The following is a 13,839-nucleotide window of genomic DNA, read 5'->3' as shown; positions in this document are numbered from 1 at the left end:
CATGCAGTAGAAAGTGCATAGTAACTTTTGGGATCGCAGACTGTTATAATTGGATCATTTATCTTCTCATTCAGTAGCATATTATTTATATCTACCTATATGTATGGGTGTAGATGTGTGTATTTGTGTGTTATGTAAGTGTATGGGCAAATATAGACTTTCCTTTGAGAGCAGGCAACAGATTTTCATTTTTAATGTGGGCAGTGTGCTCACAGTAGAAAAATGACAATAAAGGTTATCTTATCTTACTCGGATCTTCTGTCCCACCTGCTATAAAGGGTGTAGCAGTCAAACTGCATGAATACTGCTATTTCAGTGATCACATTAAAATGTGTTACTGCATAAAGTGTTCGTTTGCACAATGGAAGACCAGATCCCAGACCACAGCTCTCAACCTTTTGGTTCAACACTGTATTTTGAATACCCACAGACAGAATTCCACTCAGGATTTCTCCACTGGATGAAAAAGGGGGAATTTATTTTGACTGTTTCCTCCTTTCTTCTGTAGCTACATCAATCTCTGATAGGGTAGTGAGATTTTATTCTAGAACACAGCAGAAAGCACATGAGACCCAGTAGTGGTTACCTTCTCCCATTTACTCCGGACAACTTGATAGAACCAGTCTAAGGTATTTTGGGAAAAAATATATTATTCATGCACAAGCTCTTGATTTTTCACTCAAAACATATCTACATTTGTTTTTGTTAGAAATAGGAGGATCTAGTTAATTTGAAGGAAACTGCACAAATAAAAATTGCAGACTTTAAAAATGGAGAGATTTCTACGAGAGAAGTTCAATCATTTTCACAATTAAAGCACACCCTGTAACCAAATGCTACTCAATATTCAAGCCAGGCCTGATTGCATCCATAAATGTAATATAAGGCAATATTAATCTACGTGTTATAGTAGAAGAAATACATGAATTCAGTATTAGGAAGCATTTTTATTGTTGTTGATAAGGAGTCCTTTACATCAAAATCAAATGACAATCCAAGTATTCTGCTCAATATTTTAATGTCATACTACATTTAAAAATTGATCTTTTAAAAAAATATCAGTGCACTGTATTAAAAGTAGATTTACACATACAATTTATGTAACATTACAAACTGTGCAATCTAATTACATATTTCATTTTTACCATTTTGGTTGCTAACGTTATTGTAGTGCTGTAAATTGTGCTTTCAAACATTATGTTTTGTGCACTGGAGCCCGTTGGGTACATGATTTGCTTCTTCCCAGGCTGTGCTATTTTTTTATGTTTACAGCAAAAATGAAGACCAACATGGTATGAAAATATGCTACATTGTTTCAATTGTTAAAATATTATGAAATGTTTGCATTAGAAATTATTACAAATTTGAGAGCCATGTTTTTTTTAAAAAAATCAGGTTCAAATTCTGCTACTTAAATATGTGATATGGCAGGGCTTTATTTTTTCCTTATGTTTTAACACTATTTTTTAAAAAAATATAACTGCAAAGGTAAATATCTGAATGCACCGGTTTCTTTTAAGTGTTTACATAATTACTTATTACATTAATGGCTCACGAATGCCTTATAAAATAATGCAACCAAACAACTATTTAAAATGGGAACACAAAGGTGAAAAGTTAATAACCACCAACAAAATTAGAAATTGAACAAAAAGGATACTAAAATGCAATTAAGCCTGGCAGAAATTGAGTTTAGTTAGAAATAGTTTTAAATAATTAGAAACTTTTTTTAAAAAAAACCATTATGTAGGATGAATGACTTTAAAAGCAAGAGATCTTGTGCAATGAATTAGGCAGGTGATGAGCATAAATAATTATAGTGTGCCAAAACAAAAAGACAAAACAGTGATTGCATAAACCCTCAGTTTTGAAACCCTAAATAAGAAAAAGTCCTATGGCTCTTTGAAGACTAACTTTCACAGATCATGACGTATCTTACAAACAGAAAGGGAAAAGAATAACATTATTTGCTTTCTTTTAAAAAAGGATGAGACCAGTAAGTTCAAGGATGAGACCAGTAAGTGTTGGACTTTTAAGTAGGCTATGAATGAATGGGAGCTAGTATTGGGGTTAAGGAGCTAGACTAGAATTGAGCAGATTCAGATTCTAGCCTACCCTAATAGGCATTTTATTTATTTATTATTACATTTTTATATTGCCTATCCCCCCTATAAGTGGAGGGGGGAGGTTTGGAAGTCGTTAAAATGACTATTTGACATTTCCTCTTGGGAAATGGACATCTAGCTACTGTACGTTCCCTATTGGATCAGCAGGACAGACTATGTCTACATCAGGGCTCCAACCTTGGCAACTATAAGACTTGTGGACTTCAACTCCCAGAAATCTCCCAGCCAATTCTAGGAGTTGAAGTCCACAGGTCTTAAAAGTTGCAAGAGGTTTACAACATTCAATGAAAAGGTTTTCATCTGCGGTGGTTTGATTTAGGCTGATTATGTATCAATAAAAAGTGAGAGACATTGAAACTCTGTTGCTTGTGATATAACATTCACTTAAAACGGGGAATGGAAATATCTTACAAGCAAGAACCAAGGATGTAAAATGACTTTTCTACTACCAAAAGGAAAGGTTTTCTTTGAAAATGGGGCACAATAGATTCTGAGATTATCATGGATAATATTCCTAATATCATGGCAACATACAATGTGAGCCATTATTTATCCATATAACTATATCTAAAGGGCAGAAGATAGGTTATCTGCACTCACAGACTCATTCAATTTCTTTAAAAAATATGTTCAGAAGAGTTGTTTATTAGTGCCAAACTAACCTCCATTGTGTATGTGTGTGTATGCATGCATGTGTGCCCATACACAGAATTAGATGTGTTATGACAGGGCACTATTGGAATGATCAGATCCTGATTTCTTTCTGCCATGCATCTCTTATGTAAATAATCAAAATCTGATATACTGGATACATTCTTATACTTAATCATTGAATACATTCTCATTATTTCATTGTATTTGAGTACAATGACAATAAAGATTATACTTATACTTATCTAGCTTGATTCCTAGATGATTATGTATTTAATGGACCCGCCTTTAACCCCCCAAAAGCTTATGATAATAAATCTGCAAGTTTTTGTTGCTTTTGCAGCAACAGCCTAACATACGGTAAGCTATCTCCAATTGTTTTCATAATCCTAAAAAACATGATCTATTACATTTTCAACTTCTAGGGCTACCTTAAAAAGTAAAACTTACATTTTTGAAGTAATGTTTCATTTATGGTTATAACTGGATTGCTTTATTTCAATTTTAAATTGACTTTATTTTCTGTAGCTCCAAATTGTAAAAAAAAATGGAGACGTGCTATGACTGGTACAGGAAACCTATCTCACTGAATTTATTTGAGATCATTCTTTTATTTAGGAAAACATCTTGGTAACCTAATCCTAAATTTTGCTATCCAAAATGCTATAACTGAGTGAAACAGACACCTTTGTTCACTGTGTCTGTCATTGACAGTGGCCATTTCTAAGACCAACAATTCATTTCTAAGACCAACAATTCAATTTATTTGGCAATTAAAAAATGCAGCCCCAGTAATTTTAAATTGATTTGTCTTTTATGAATAAATAGATCATGTCTATGGATTACAGCTATTTCTTGTAAATGAATTATGTTAGTATTGATGGAATATTCTTTTTTATAAATATATTTATTGGGTATGTAAAATATCAATGATTGCAGTGGGAATGATTATTTGCTTAATTGACAAATGAATAATTGTCAAGTTTATATTTAACTTGGAATTATTTTTTCTGATTGGAGAGCCTTTCTAGAATATTGTTTATACCTTAGACATAAATGATCAATAGCAATTATATGAAATTGGTTCCTATGTTTAATATTAATATATAAAATTTCTGAAAATCTAAAACAATAACCTATGAAGTCCTTATTTAACATAACCATAGATACTATATTTTTAAATTGTGCTAATATTGTCTACTGGGCTCATTCATTTACGGTGCAATCAGAAAAAAAGTATTCTACTTTCATAACCTTGTAAGAAAAAAATGATTAAGCCAACTTATTATCTACATTGAAATATATATATATATTCTTTTTCACTGTACTTTTCTTATGTCAATTTATTTCCTACTTTCTATGTTAAATTGTCAATAGCCAGAAGCCATTTTCTGTTATGCGTGCCTTACCTACTGAAATACCACCATTATATAATTAAATAAGGTGACATGCACTCTCAAATAAAAGTGCTTACTAGAGAAGCTAAAGATCATTTTGTTTTATCTAGTCCTGTTAAGGCATGTCTAACATACTGAGTCTATGTCTGCAGAACCAGGAGGAATGAATGGTCGTGATGAAACCGAATGTCTTTCTCCTTGACCAAGAGTTCTTTTGCGTTCACGAACGATTGCCTTTTGATGTCGCTTCATTCTTTCTAATTGTTCTTCAGCACTCATTTTTCCTCTTTGGGGATCTCCAGAGTATAAACGTTCCAAGGCACTCTTTGGTCTCTCCTTGAAAATGAAACAGAACATGTTTTTAATGACAATTTAAAAAAAAGTTTTAGTATAACTCCAAACTACTTACTTTTTAATTAACTTACTATGGACAATATTGACCTACAACTATGTTAGTTTAAGAGGCTGAAGATGACAGAACTATCCTTTTGCTGTTTTCTTTCAATGCAAACTGTCCAAAAAACGTTTGGAAAGAGTATAGTTTGGAAAAATATCTGATTAAATTTCTAGGAGGAAGCAAATAACATAGAAAAATGGACATAATTTTCTTCAAGACAATGGATATACTTTGGATGATGTGCAAGTACCTAATTTTTCAGAAGGAGAACATGTAATATAATTAAGAATTATATTACAGAAATTGTAACAAAAAGTGAGATCTATATCCACAAACTTATCTTGAACTGTAAATAAACCCAGATTTAAGGTGCTTCCAGACAGATGGTTACTACGTAGAACTACAATTCCAAATGATAATAGGTAGAAATTCTGTCTTTCCCTCCTTTATTTTTCTAATAAAAAGGCAAGAAGCAATGGGAAAACTTCAAATGGGAAGCAACAGTGTCTAGATCCCCAGCCCTATAAACATCTGTAAATGTGGTAGGCCAACAACCTTTAAGCACTCATCATCTAAATGACCCTTATAGGTGAATAATGTTAAACTCCAAAGGATTATCAAATGCTAAAGCAAAATGACACTACTAAAGTGTTGTTCAAAAAAAATGGCATCCTAATTAAATATATTTTACCTTGGAAGCATCTCTTCGAAGCGTTGAATATGATGAAACTGTTGATGACTGATGGAGTCTAGAAGTTGAACCAGATAATCCTTTAAAAAAGGCGAAAAATCTCTACTTAGAAAAAAAGGTCCAGTTGGTATTTGTTAAATCTACATTTTGTGTTAACTTTGTTAAAATAATCAGTACAGATGTGAAGAATCTTTGAAGCCAAAAGTTGGAGAAAGGATGTGGATATTTCTGTTGCTGCATTTTCTTTCTTCCTTCCTTCCATAATACACTATGTCCTACAATTGAGACATCTAAATGTCTTACTCAATTCTTCATTGAACTATATTCATTAAGGGTTTATTAGGAATCACTATTCCTATGAGAGTTCTTTGCTTCCTAGATGCTGTAATCTGAATTTCATAGTTTAATGTTTCAAGAGCAGGATTTATGCATATATTTATTTATAATTTATTTATAAATTATATTTATATTTATATATATAATTGATTCTTAAATCTTGCCCTTTTAAAGTTGTATCTGGAATTTCAACTCAGCCATGTATCAAATGGTATTATCATTTAGAAATGCAAAACCATAATAAACATGACTTTTTAAAATACAGAAATATCAGTCTCTTGACTCACCTCTGGTAGGTAATGTTTGGTATCTACTGTCAGTACCACGAAAACCAATGGAAGATTGGCTCAGATCACCGCCTATTGTTACCAATTCAGGTTCGCTCACATATGAGCGGAGTTCTACCTACATGGATAAATATAGAATTAAACTAGATTGCAACATTTTTCATATACTGCCTCCCTTCAATTACAGCATATTGGAAGACTGTACTAGGACAATGGTAAGGCTTGAACTATACTGTATAAATATATTATTCAACTTGGGATGGAATGCTTACCCTGTAATCCCCATTTATGTATTGTCCAAGTTCACGGTCTCGTTTTCTTTCATCAGATTGACGTTTGAGACCACGCACTGATGTGTGCCTTATTACTGTAGCTTCTTTAGGAAGAGGTGGAACAGCTGGTGGGTTATCATCAGTGTTATACAGCTGTGGGAGAGGAGGTCTTGGTGGTGCTTCATCTTCCTGATATTGCAAAAATAAAAAATAAAGAAATGTGTTCATTGCTCCATGTGGAAAATAAACCAATTCTCCTGCTCAAATCACAGCAAATAATGTATATGAATTTAATACCATATTCCTCCAAGAAGTTTTTTCCCCTGGAAATTTCTCAGTCACAAGTCATTTATAAGCAGATTTACTCGAAGCTTTAATTGCAATCAAGAACATTATAAACAAACCTACATGTTATTTATCTGATTATCCGTGTTCATTATCCCATGTACTACAGACAAGGAAATCCGATACTATGCTCAGTGCACTTTATCCCATTAATTACAAGAGGGTGGAATAATGACACTTACAACCTTTGGTTTCAATTTCACTGGTGACTGGATTGGAGGTTCAACTTTTTTCACTTGTAGGGAGGGAGAAAACATTCTGGGCTGTGTATAAGGCTGAGGAAAAAGTCTGACTTCCAATGAGGGCTTGATAGGACTAGTTGGTGGACTTTGCTGAGTAGAAAGTTTGCTGTCTGTTGACATGAAGGCAGATGATGATGAAGGCACTAGAGGCTTTGAAAATGAAGGCACTATTTTTCTTTCTGAAAAAATACACATTACATTCAGATGTAACTCAGAAAAATGAATAACCCTTTTCTCCATAATAAACAGAATGAAAGTAAAACTAGTGTTTGGGAAACCAATTTAAGATTTATTGAACTGTGTTTTTAGAAATACACAAGTACATATATTTTAGGTCACCATTTCTGAAAACAAAAGGCATCAGTAAATTATCATGTGAGAGTGTTAATGATAAAATACCAGAAACCTCATCAGAGAAAGGTAGCTTAGCTTTTATGTTGGAAACATTATGAATTGAAAAAGTTGTTCCTTCTGTGATTCAGGTATCATTAGCCTAACATATAAGATGGAAACACACATATATTGATTTTATAATATTCTGGTAACACATTAAACTTTCTTACCTGGATTCTTGATAGATTCAATTATGACTTTATAGTTGGATTTATTTGTACTTAGGCCAGATGTAACATCTTCAATTCTCCACAAATCTTTTTGCATTTGAGCTTTCTCCTAATGAAAACGTGGGGGAAGGAGAACCAAACCAATATTGCTTATACAAATAGAAATCAAGGACATTTTCTTTGCTAGAAAATAGCACACAATATAAAAATTCTTAACATTGTTCAGCATTCTAACAAAAAAAAATATTTACATATAATTTGTATAATTTGCCTCTGAAAAGGTACAGAGAAGTGAAATGAATGAGAAGTCTGTCATGCTTGCTAGGTTGAGATTCTTTATTGATTGCTTAAAAGGAGAGAACAGAATAGGGCTGTTTACAGGGTAAAATTCCCAAGAGTCTATCATAACATATTTTAAAATATAAAATAAGCCACCAAATTATAAAATCAAACAGTAGTCAAAATAAACATCACTAAAAACTCCTCAAATGAGGTGCCACCAGCAGATAACAATTTATTTGATAGCAATAAATTAATATAATATACATTGGAAAAGGAGACCACTCATATTTCTAAGAAAATTTCCTTGGCAAATTAAAGATGTCTCGTCATCCCAGAAAAAGGGTCTTATTTGTTATTTTGTCGCAGCATTGAGCAACTGGCCAACAAGTGGGACATCAGATGCTTCTAAAGATTTGGTATATTTGCATGTACATATAGTTCTGGCATACTGTGATATAATATGCATGTGAAGCTTTTTTTTTCCTCTAGAGAAAAAAAGGCTCTATTTCTCATGAAAATTAGATCTCCCAGTGAGATGAGATTTGACTAAAGCTTCAATATTTAGGGAACTACAAAGTGCAAAATTGAGAACTAGCCCCACCTGAGAAAAACATGATTTATTCATCTGTTCTTGCACACTTTGTTTCAGCTGGTTCACATCTTTTTCCAATTTCAGATATTCATTCCAAGCATTTTCCATTTCCTATTGACAAAGACAACAAGCTCACTTTACCTTTTCATAAGCAATAAAAAGCTATGAAGCTGCTGGTTAATGAATCTATTTAAGCAAGTACTTTATGCAAGTGTAAACACAATTAAAAGTACTTTAGGCTACACGCACACAGCTCTTATGTATATGTAAAATTGGAAAATATAAAAAAAATGGCATATAACATAAATGCATAGCTTTCATTTCCTTTTGTTTCAACATCAGGGGTGTCAAACTTGATTTCATTTAGGGCCGCATCAGAGTTGTATTTGACTTTGGAGGACCGGCAGGGGCATGGCAAGGGCGGCATCGCCAGATCGATGTCACTCATGTTGAGTGCGCCTCTGGCAGCCTGAGCCCCTTGCCAGTGGAAACAGGCTCCCAAGCTCCATTTTCAGCTGTGACAGCCTCCTGCAACCCTCTGACAGTGAAAACGAAGCTTGGAAGGGCCTCACGCAGCCCTCCCAAGCTCTGTTTTTGCTGGCAGAAGCAAAGCAAGCTTCTGCCTTTGCTGTTTTCTGGGCAGACTCACGGGCCAGAGCTAAGCACCCTACAAGCTAGATCTGGCCCCCAGGCATTGAGTTTGACACCCCTTATCTACATGATAGCACTGGGTGAAAGCATCCACTGTTCTGTTTCCTTAGTATGCTGATGATACCCAATCATATCTTTCAAATCCAGACTGTAAGGCTCTGTAAAGGTTCTGTCCTAGTGCCTGGAGGCTGAGTAGAATTGGACAGAGAGGAAACATCTCCAACTCAATGCTAGCAAGACAGACTGGCTCTGAGTGAGTCCCTCAGAGTTGGGGATAGACTATCTTTGACCATGGATGGGATAGCCCTTATCCCTTCAAAGTTAGTGTGTAATTTAGGAATCTTCCGGGACCTGCGGTTCTACCTGGAGAAGAGCTGTAGCCAGATAGCCTTTGCATAGCTTAATCTGTTGTGCCAGTTTTGTTCTTTTCTAGATCAGGGAGCCCTTCAGACAATCTCTCATGCTTAGTCATTTTGGGGCTTGAATACTGCTATATGCTCCATATGGGGCTATTCTTGAACACCACCCAAAAGCTTACACTGATCCAGAATGTAGCAGCATAAGTAGTGATGTCCATGTCTCAGTATGTCCATGTAACACCTTTTCTTCATAAGATCCACTGCTGGCCAGTTTGTTTCTGGTTGTAATTTAAGGTATTGGTTATTACCTATAAAGCCCTACGTGGCATAGGGCCTGGTATGCCTATCTCTCACATATCTGTCCAGCCAATTTTGCAGGGTTAGGGTACTCCAAATTCTTTCAATGAAACAATGTCATCTATTCGTACTCTGGAAGTATATCCTCCCTTTAGAAGTGCCTGCCTCTGAAACAAGGTTCTCCCGAAATCCAGATGGTCCCCACTCTGCTGTTCTACAGAAAAACAGTAAAGATCTGGCTCTTCACCCAGGTCTTTGGCAAGGGAAGGGTGAGAAAATGGTTTTTCATAGTTCACCAATCCTATTTCAACAATCACCAAACTACATTGCCATGCAGTTCCAGTAGACTTGACATGGAAGATAGGTTTATATATTAAATTAATTCTTAAAGCACCTTCTACTTACTGTAGATACTTTGGATATTTCAGCCCGAATACGTATGAGATCTTCTTGCAAAAGTTTCTGCTGATATGTAATTTTTTCTGTGTGCTGTGGTTGGTCTTTGTATTGTTCCATCTGTCTATGTAATACTTCCAAGACAGATTCCAGCTGATCCTAAAGAAAATATTTTAAACGTTTTTTTTAAAAATTCTGTACAAGAAAAATTTGAGAACATTTTAGAAGACCTTCCTTTAATTTAGTGTTTTAAAAATAGTAATTTTCTACTCCAAATATAAATGTATCTGTCTGCCTGCCCCCTGCCTGCTTATATCTCCCTCTCTCCACCCACCATCCATCTCAAGGTCCAAAGATCTTGTATTCTTCAAATCCAGTCTTGGATTTGGATACTGAAGGTGAGGAAAATTTGTTCAACTTCTATGGGGGAGGGGTAATACCTAATCTGCATAATATACATCACATCTCAATTACTGCAATTAATTTTATTTAGGGAGACTTCCCAAAGAGTATTGGTTCAGAATATATTAATATTCAGAATATATGAATTTGTTAAAGGTGATGGCATATAGTTTGTTTCTGGGTTCTATTTAATATATGTGTGAACAATTTAATACAAAAATATCTAGTACAAATCTTTCCTCTTTCTACAGCAGTCTTCTGAGGATGTTTTTTAACAACCCCAAATATATGTTTAACTGAGATCATGAATAAAGTTTTGCAATGAGAGCAACCCAGCTTTGAAAATCACTTTCAGAGATGATACCCTCAACTTGTCTGAACTTCAGCTCTTTGTAAGCTAGGAAGATGAAAATGAGGATAGATATATTAGCATCATTCAAATATTTTCTTATGCTTTTTAAAAACATGTCCTTCCAGTTGGAAAGTTATTTAAAACAAACAAGAATTGCACATAGACTCTATAAGAATTTAATATAGACTCTATAAGCAATTAATATTTAAAATGAGAGAAAAGTTATGAAATAAGTAACTTGAATGTAATCATGTTGCTGTCAAGCACCAGGGAAATCAGGAAATTCGGGCAGTTCAAAAGAGTATAAAGATTTATTGCAAGCTTAAGGCTTAAGCTATCTACAAGAATCTGAATGACTAACAGACTAGGGAAATTAGCAAGAGTTAAGAATAAAATAGAATTCAAAGTGGGCTGGACTTAGATGTCTTGTGGGAGCTCAGAGATTCATGACTGATGATGCGTTTGACCCATGTCTCAAACTCAGCCTGGTCATCTCCCTCAATTGCTTACTTGAAATAAATTGGAATAATTTATTAGAATAAATTATAACACAAACTGTATAGTTACAAAGATCTAATTCTAGTTTTACTTAGTACATACTCAAAAATCAAAAGGACATCGAAACCCCAAAACAGAATATTACAAAAATAAGATGGTGTAATTAATTGCAAAGATGATTACTTTATTTTCTTTAAGGGCTCTTATTTTGTCTTCTAGATCTTGCAGAATCCTGTCTTGCTCACAGAAGACACTCAGCTTTACCTAGAAATAAATATATATATGCACACAAGGTCAAATCAATAAAACAAAATGAGATTTTGCAAGGATCAGAAAGAAGAAACCTTATACTTACATCAATATCACTTTCTCCAATTTTGATGGGTTTTGCATGTCGTTCTTTGAATGTATCGCGCCCCGTCATCTAAAATATAAAGATTTAAAAGTAAAAATCTGGAAGTCGTAAAATGTTAATAGCAAAAAAACCAGCATCCTTTTCTCTGAAAAAATGTTTTTCTACTTCTAGGAATATGAGTAAATGCTATATCTAAGAGGTTCCTTTAAATTTGGTTGCGTTCAATATGGCAAATTTTCACATCAAACAACTAGTATTCACAATATGCATTTGCATGCTCTCGGTTCTGTCTGTTAGGGAATGCCAACGGGTGGGGTTCAGGTAGAGATCCTTTTCTGTAATGTACTCTCCTTTGAAACATCATAGCAATAGCAATAGCAGTTAGACTTATATACCGCTTCATAGGGCTTTCAGCCCTCTCTAAGCGGTTTACAGAATTAGCATATTGCTCCCACAGTCTGGGTCCTCATTTCACCCACCTCGGAAGGATGGAAGGCTGAGTCAACCTTGAGCCAGTGAGATTTGAACCGCTGAACTGCAGATAACAGTCAGCTGAAGTGGCCTGCAGTACTGCACCCTAACCACTGCGCCACCTCGGCGCATCATCTTCTCAGAGATGAGATTAGCCCTTACAGACATGATTTTGTCACTTGGTTTTGCTATCTGAATGCACAATCAAACTTGTATAGTGGTTATGTTCAGTGTTATTGAGTGTTTTTATACATTAGTTATGAATTGTGTTATATTGTTTTCTTACATAGTTTTAATATTGCTTTTAATAATCATGTATTTGAGATGGGCAGTAATACAAGTTGAAATAAGTTCTTATTATCATTACAATTTTCCTGACAATTTATGTGACTTACAGAAAAATAAAATCACTGACAAAGGGATAACCATATTATCAGGTAATGTTATTTTAAATCAGTTTAAAAATCAAGAGACTTATAATAAAACTGGTGCCTCTGTTGGAAATGCTTCTCAGTTCTTAAACACATGCAGTCAGCCAAAACTTACCTGCATTTTTCTATACAGAATACAGATATATTTCATTTTGATAATTTTAATATTTTTATTATATTTTATTCTAAAACTATAGCTAACATTTTTCCATAACTCAATTAAGATTATACAGAATCATATAAATCCATTCAGGGAACTAACCATCATGTGGTAAACAAAGGATTTTAAAGCTATTCGTTCTTTAGGAAGTAGAAAAGAAATACGTACATGAGTGGGAAACTGTGAAATTATAAGTTTAAAATTAATCCCTCACATTAATTTGAGTCTTCAAAAATTACTACCTGTGAATTGCAAGCTAATATAATAATGCTAAACTCACCTTAGAAATCTGCTGCAACTACTGAGATAATGTATGCAAAATGCTTTGGACATTCAGAAATTGTTATTTAAGTACTAGTATTAATACTATTATTTCTATTTACCATTCATGACTATCTGTCCCAGCTCCATCTTCAAGTTTCCATCATTGTAAACTGATAAAACGGAAGCCAGATTATCAAATACAGGAAGGCTTATTGCCTTTTGCAAATAACTAGACCGAATGCTTTTCATTGTGATAAAGTACTGTTTTTAAAACTCTTGCTTAAAATATTTTGTACTTTTAATACTTCCTAAATTAAGCAAAAATTGAAACACATATACTGACATAACAGAATATAACAGAATACAACCAATAGAAGAAATATGCAGGCAACAAAACCTTTCTCAAACCTAGGGATACACATTAAACTGAAGGGGGAAAATGCAATTATATCAGATACTGAGACATGTAAAATTATATCGTTGTGAAGGCAACAAAATTAAAGCACAAGAGCATGCTTTGTATTTCTATAAACGTAGAAATGGAATCACCAACACTAGTTCCCAACACATGAGAAAATGAAACAAAGCACTATCAGGCCAGCCAATAATATTGCAGAAAGCCTCCCCAAATCACACAACTTGCAAAAAGCTCTGGTGTTATATATGTGTCAGGAAACAACTGGTAATGCTTAGCTATTTCAACACTGACGGCCACTTGAAAAGCAATGGAATGATTACATTTCTGTTACAAGCACTCTTACATTTATACTGGATAGTAACCCTTGCGCTGAGCTCTTTAGCACTTTGTAAATCATGTTGATCAGAGGTCCATTATTTTTTATCTGTTTCAAACAAAATTTACATATAGATATCTTGTTACAGAGGTAAAGCTGGCATCAGAAGTCTATGAAAACAGAGAAATCAGAATATGGTATGATTTTTTTAGCATCACTTTTTTCCTTGCTGCAGTTTCATGATGCATATCATAAAAACATCAACCTTGAATGAAAGGATGCGGACAC

The 13,839-nt window shown here is 34.1% G+C and overlaps 1 protein-coding gene across 10 annotated transcripts in view; it reads right to left on the bottom strand.

The window, feature by feature from the left end:
* Positions 1 to 13,839, bottom strand: part of PLEKHA7 (pleckstrin homology domain containing A7) — a 130,453-nt gene that overhangs the window by 15,612 nt on the left and 101,002 nt on the right. For 6 of the 10 annotated variants that reach the window (XM_087717405.1, XM_087717362.1, XM_087717365.1 and 3 more), the window contains 11 exons: positions 13,579 to 13,659; positions 11,492 to 11,560; positions 11,320 to 11,400; positions 9,894 to 10,043; positions 8,191 to 8,292; positions 7,308 to 7,416; positions 6,685 to 6,923; positions 6,158 to 6,346; positions 5,886 to 6,003; positions 5,263 to 5,342; positions 4,310 to 4,510 (listed from right to left, as the gene is read on the bottom strand). In XM_087717405.1, coding sequence (XP_087573531.1) covers positions 4,310 to 4,510; positions 5,263 to 5,342; positions 5,886 to 6,003; positions 6,158 to 6,346; positions 6,685 to 6,923; positions 7,308 to 7,416; positions 8,191 to 8,292; positions 9,894 to 10,043; positions 11,320 to 11,400; positions 11,492 to 11,560; positions 13,579 to 13,659 — 1,419 coding nt within the window. The remainder of the gene's footprint in view (positions 1 to 4,309; positions 4,511 to 5,262; positions 5,343 to 5,885; positions 6,004 to 6,157; positions 6,347 to 6,684; positions 6,924 to 7,307; positions 7,417 to 8,190; positions 8,293 to 9,893; positions 10,044 to 11,319; positions 11,401 to 11,491; positions 11,561 to 13,578; positions 13,660 to 13,839) is intronic. The other 4 variants (XM_087717379.1, XM_087717397.1, XM_087717370.1 and 1 more) reach the window with 3 other exon arrangements.

This window comes from Thamnophis sirtalis, unplaced genomic scaffold (assembly GCF_051295495.1).
Source record: "Thamnophis sirtalis isolate CommonGarterSnake01/CBP01778 unplaced genomic scaffold, rThaSir2_p1.2 scaffold_1, whole genome shotgun sequence".
NCBI classification, from domain to species: Eukaryota; Metazoa; Chordata; class Lepidosauria; order Squamata; family Natricidae; genus Thamnophis; species Thamnophis sirtalis.
The sequence above is the reverse complement of the archived record's forward strand: the minus strand, read 5'-3'. Positions and strand labels throughout refer to the sequence as shown.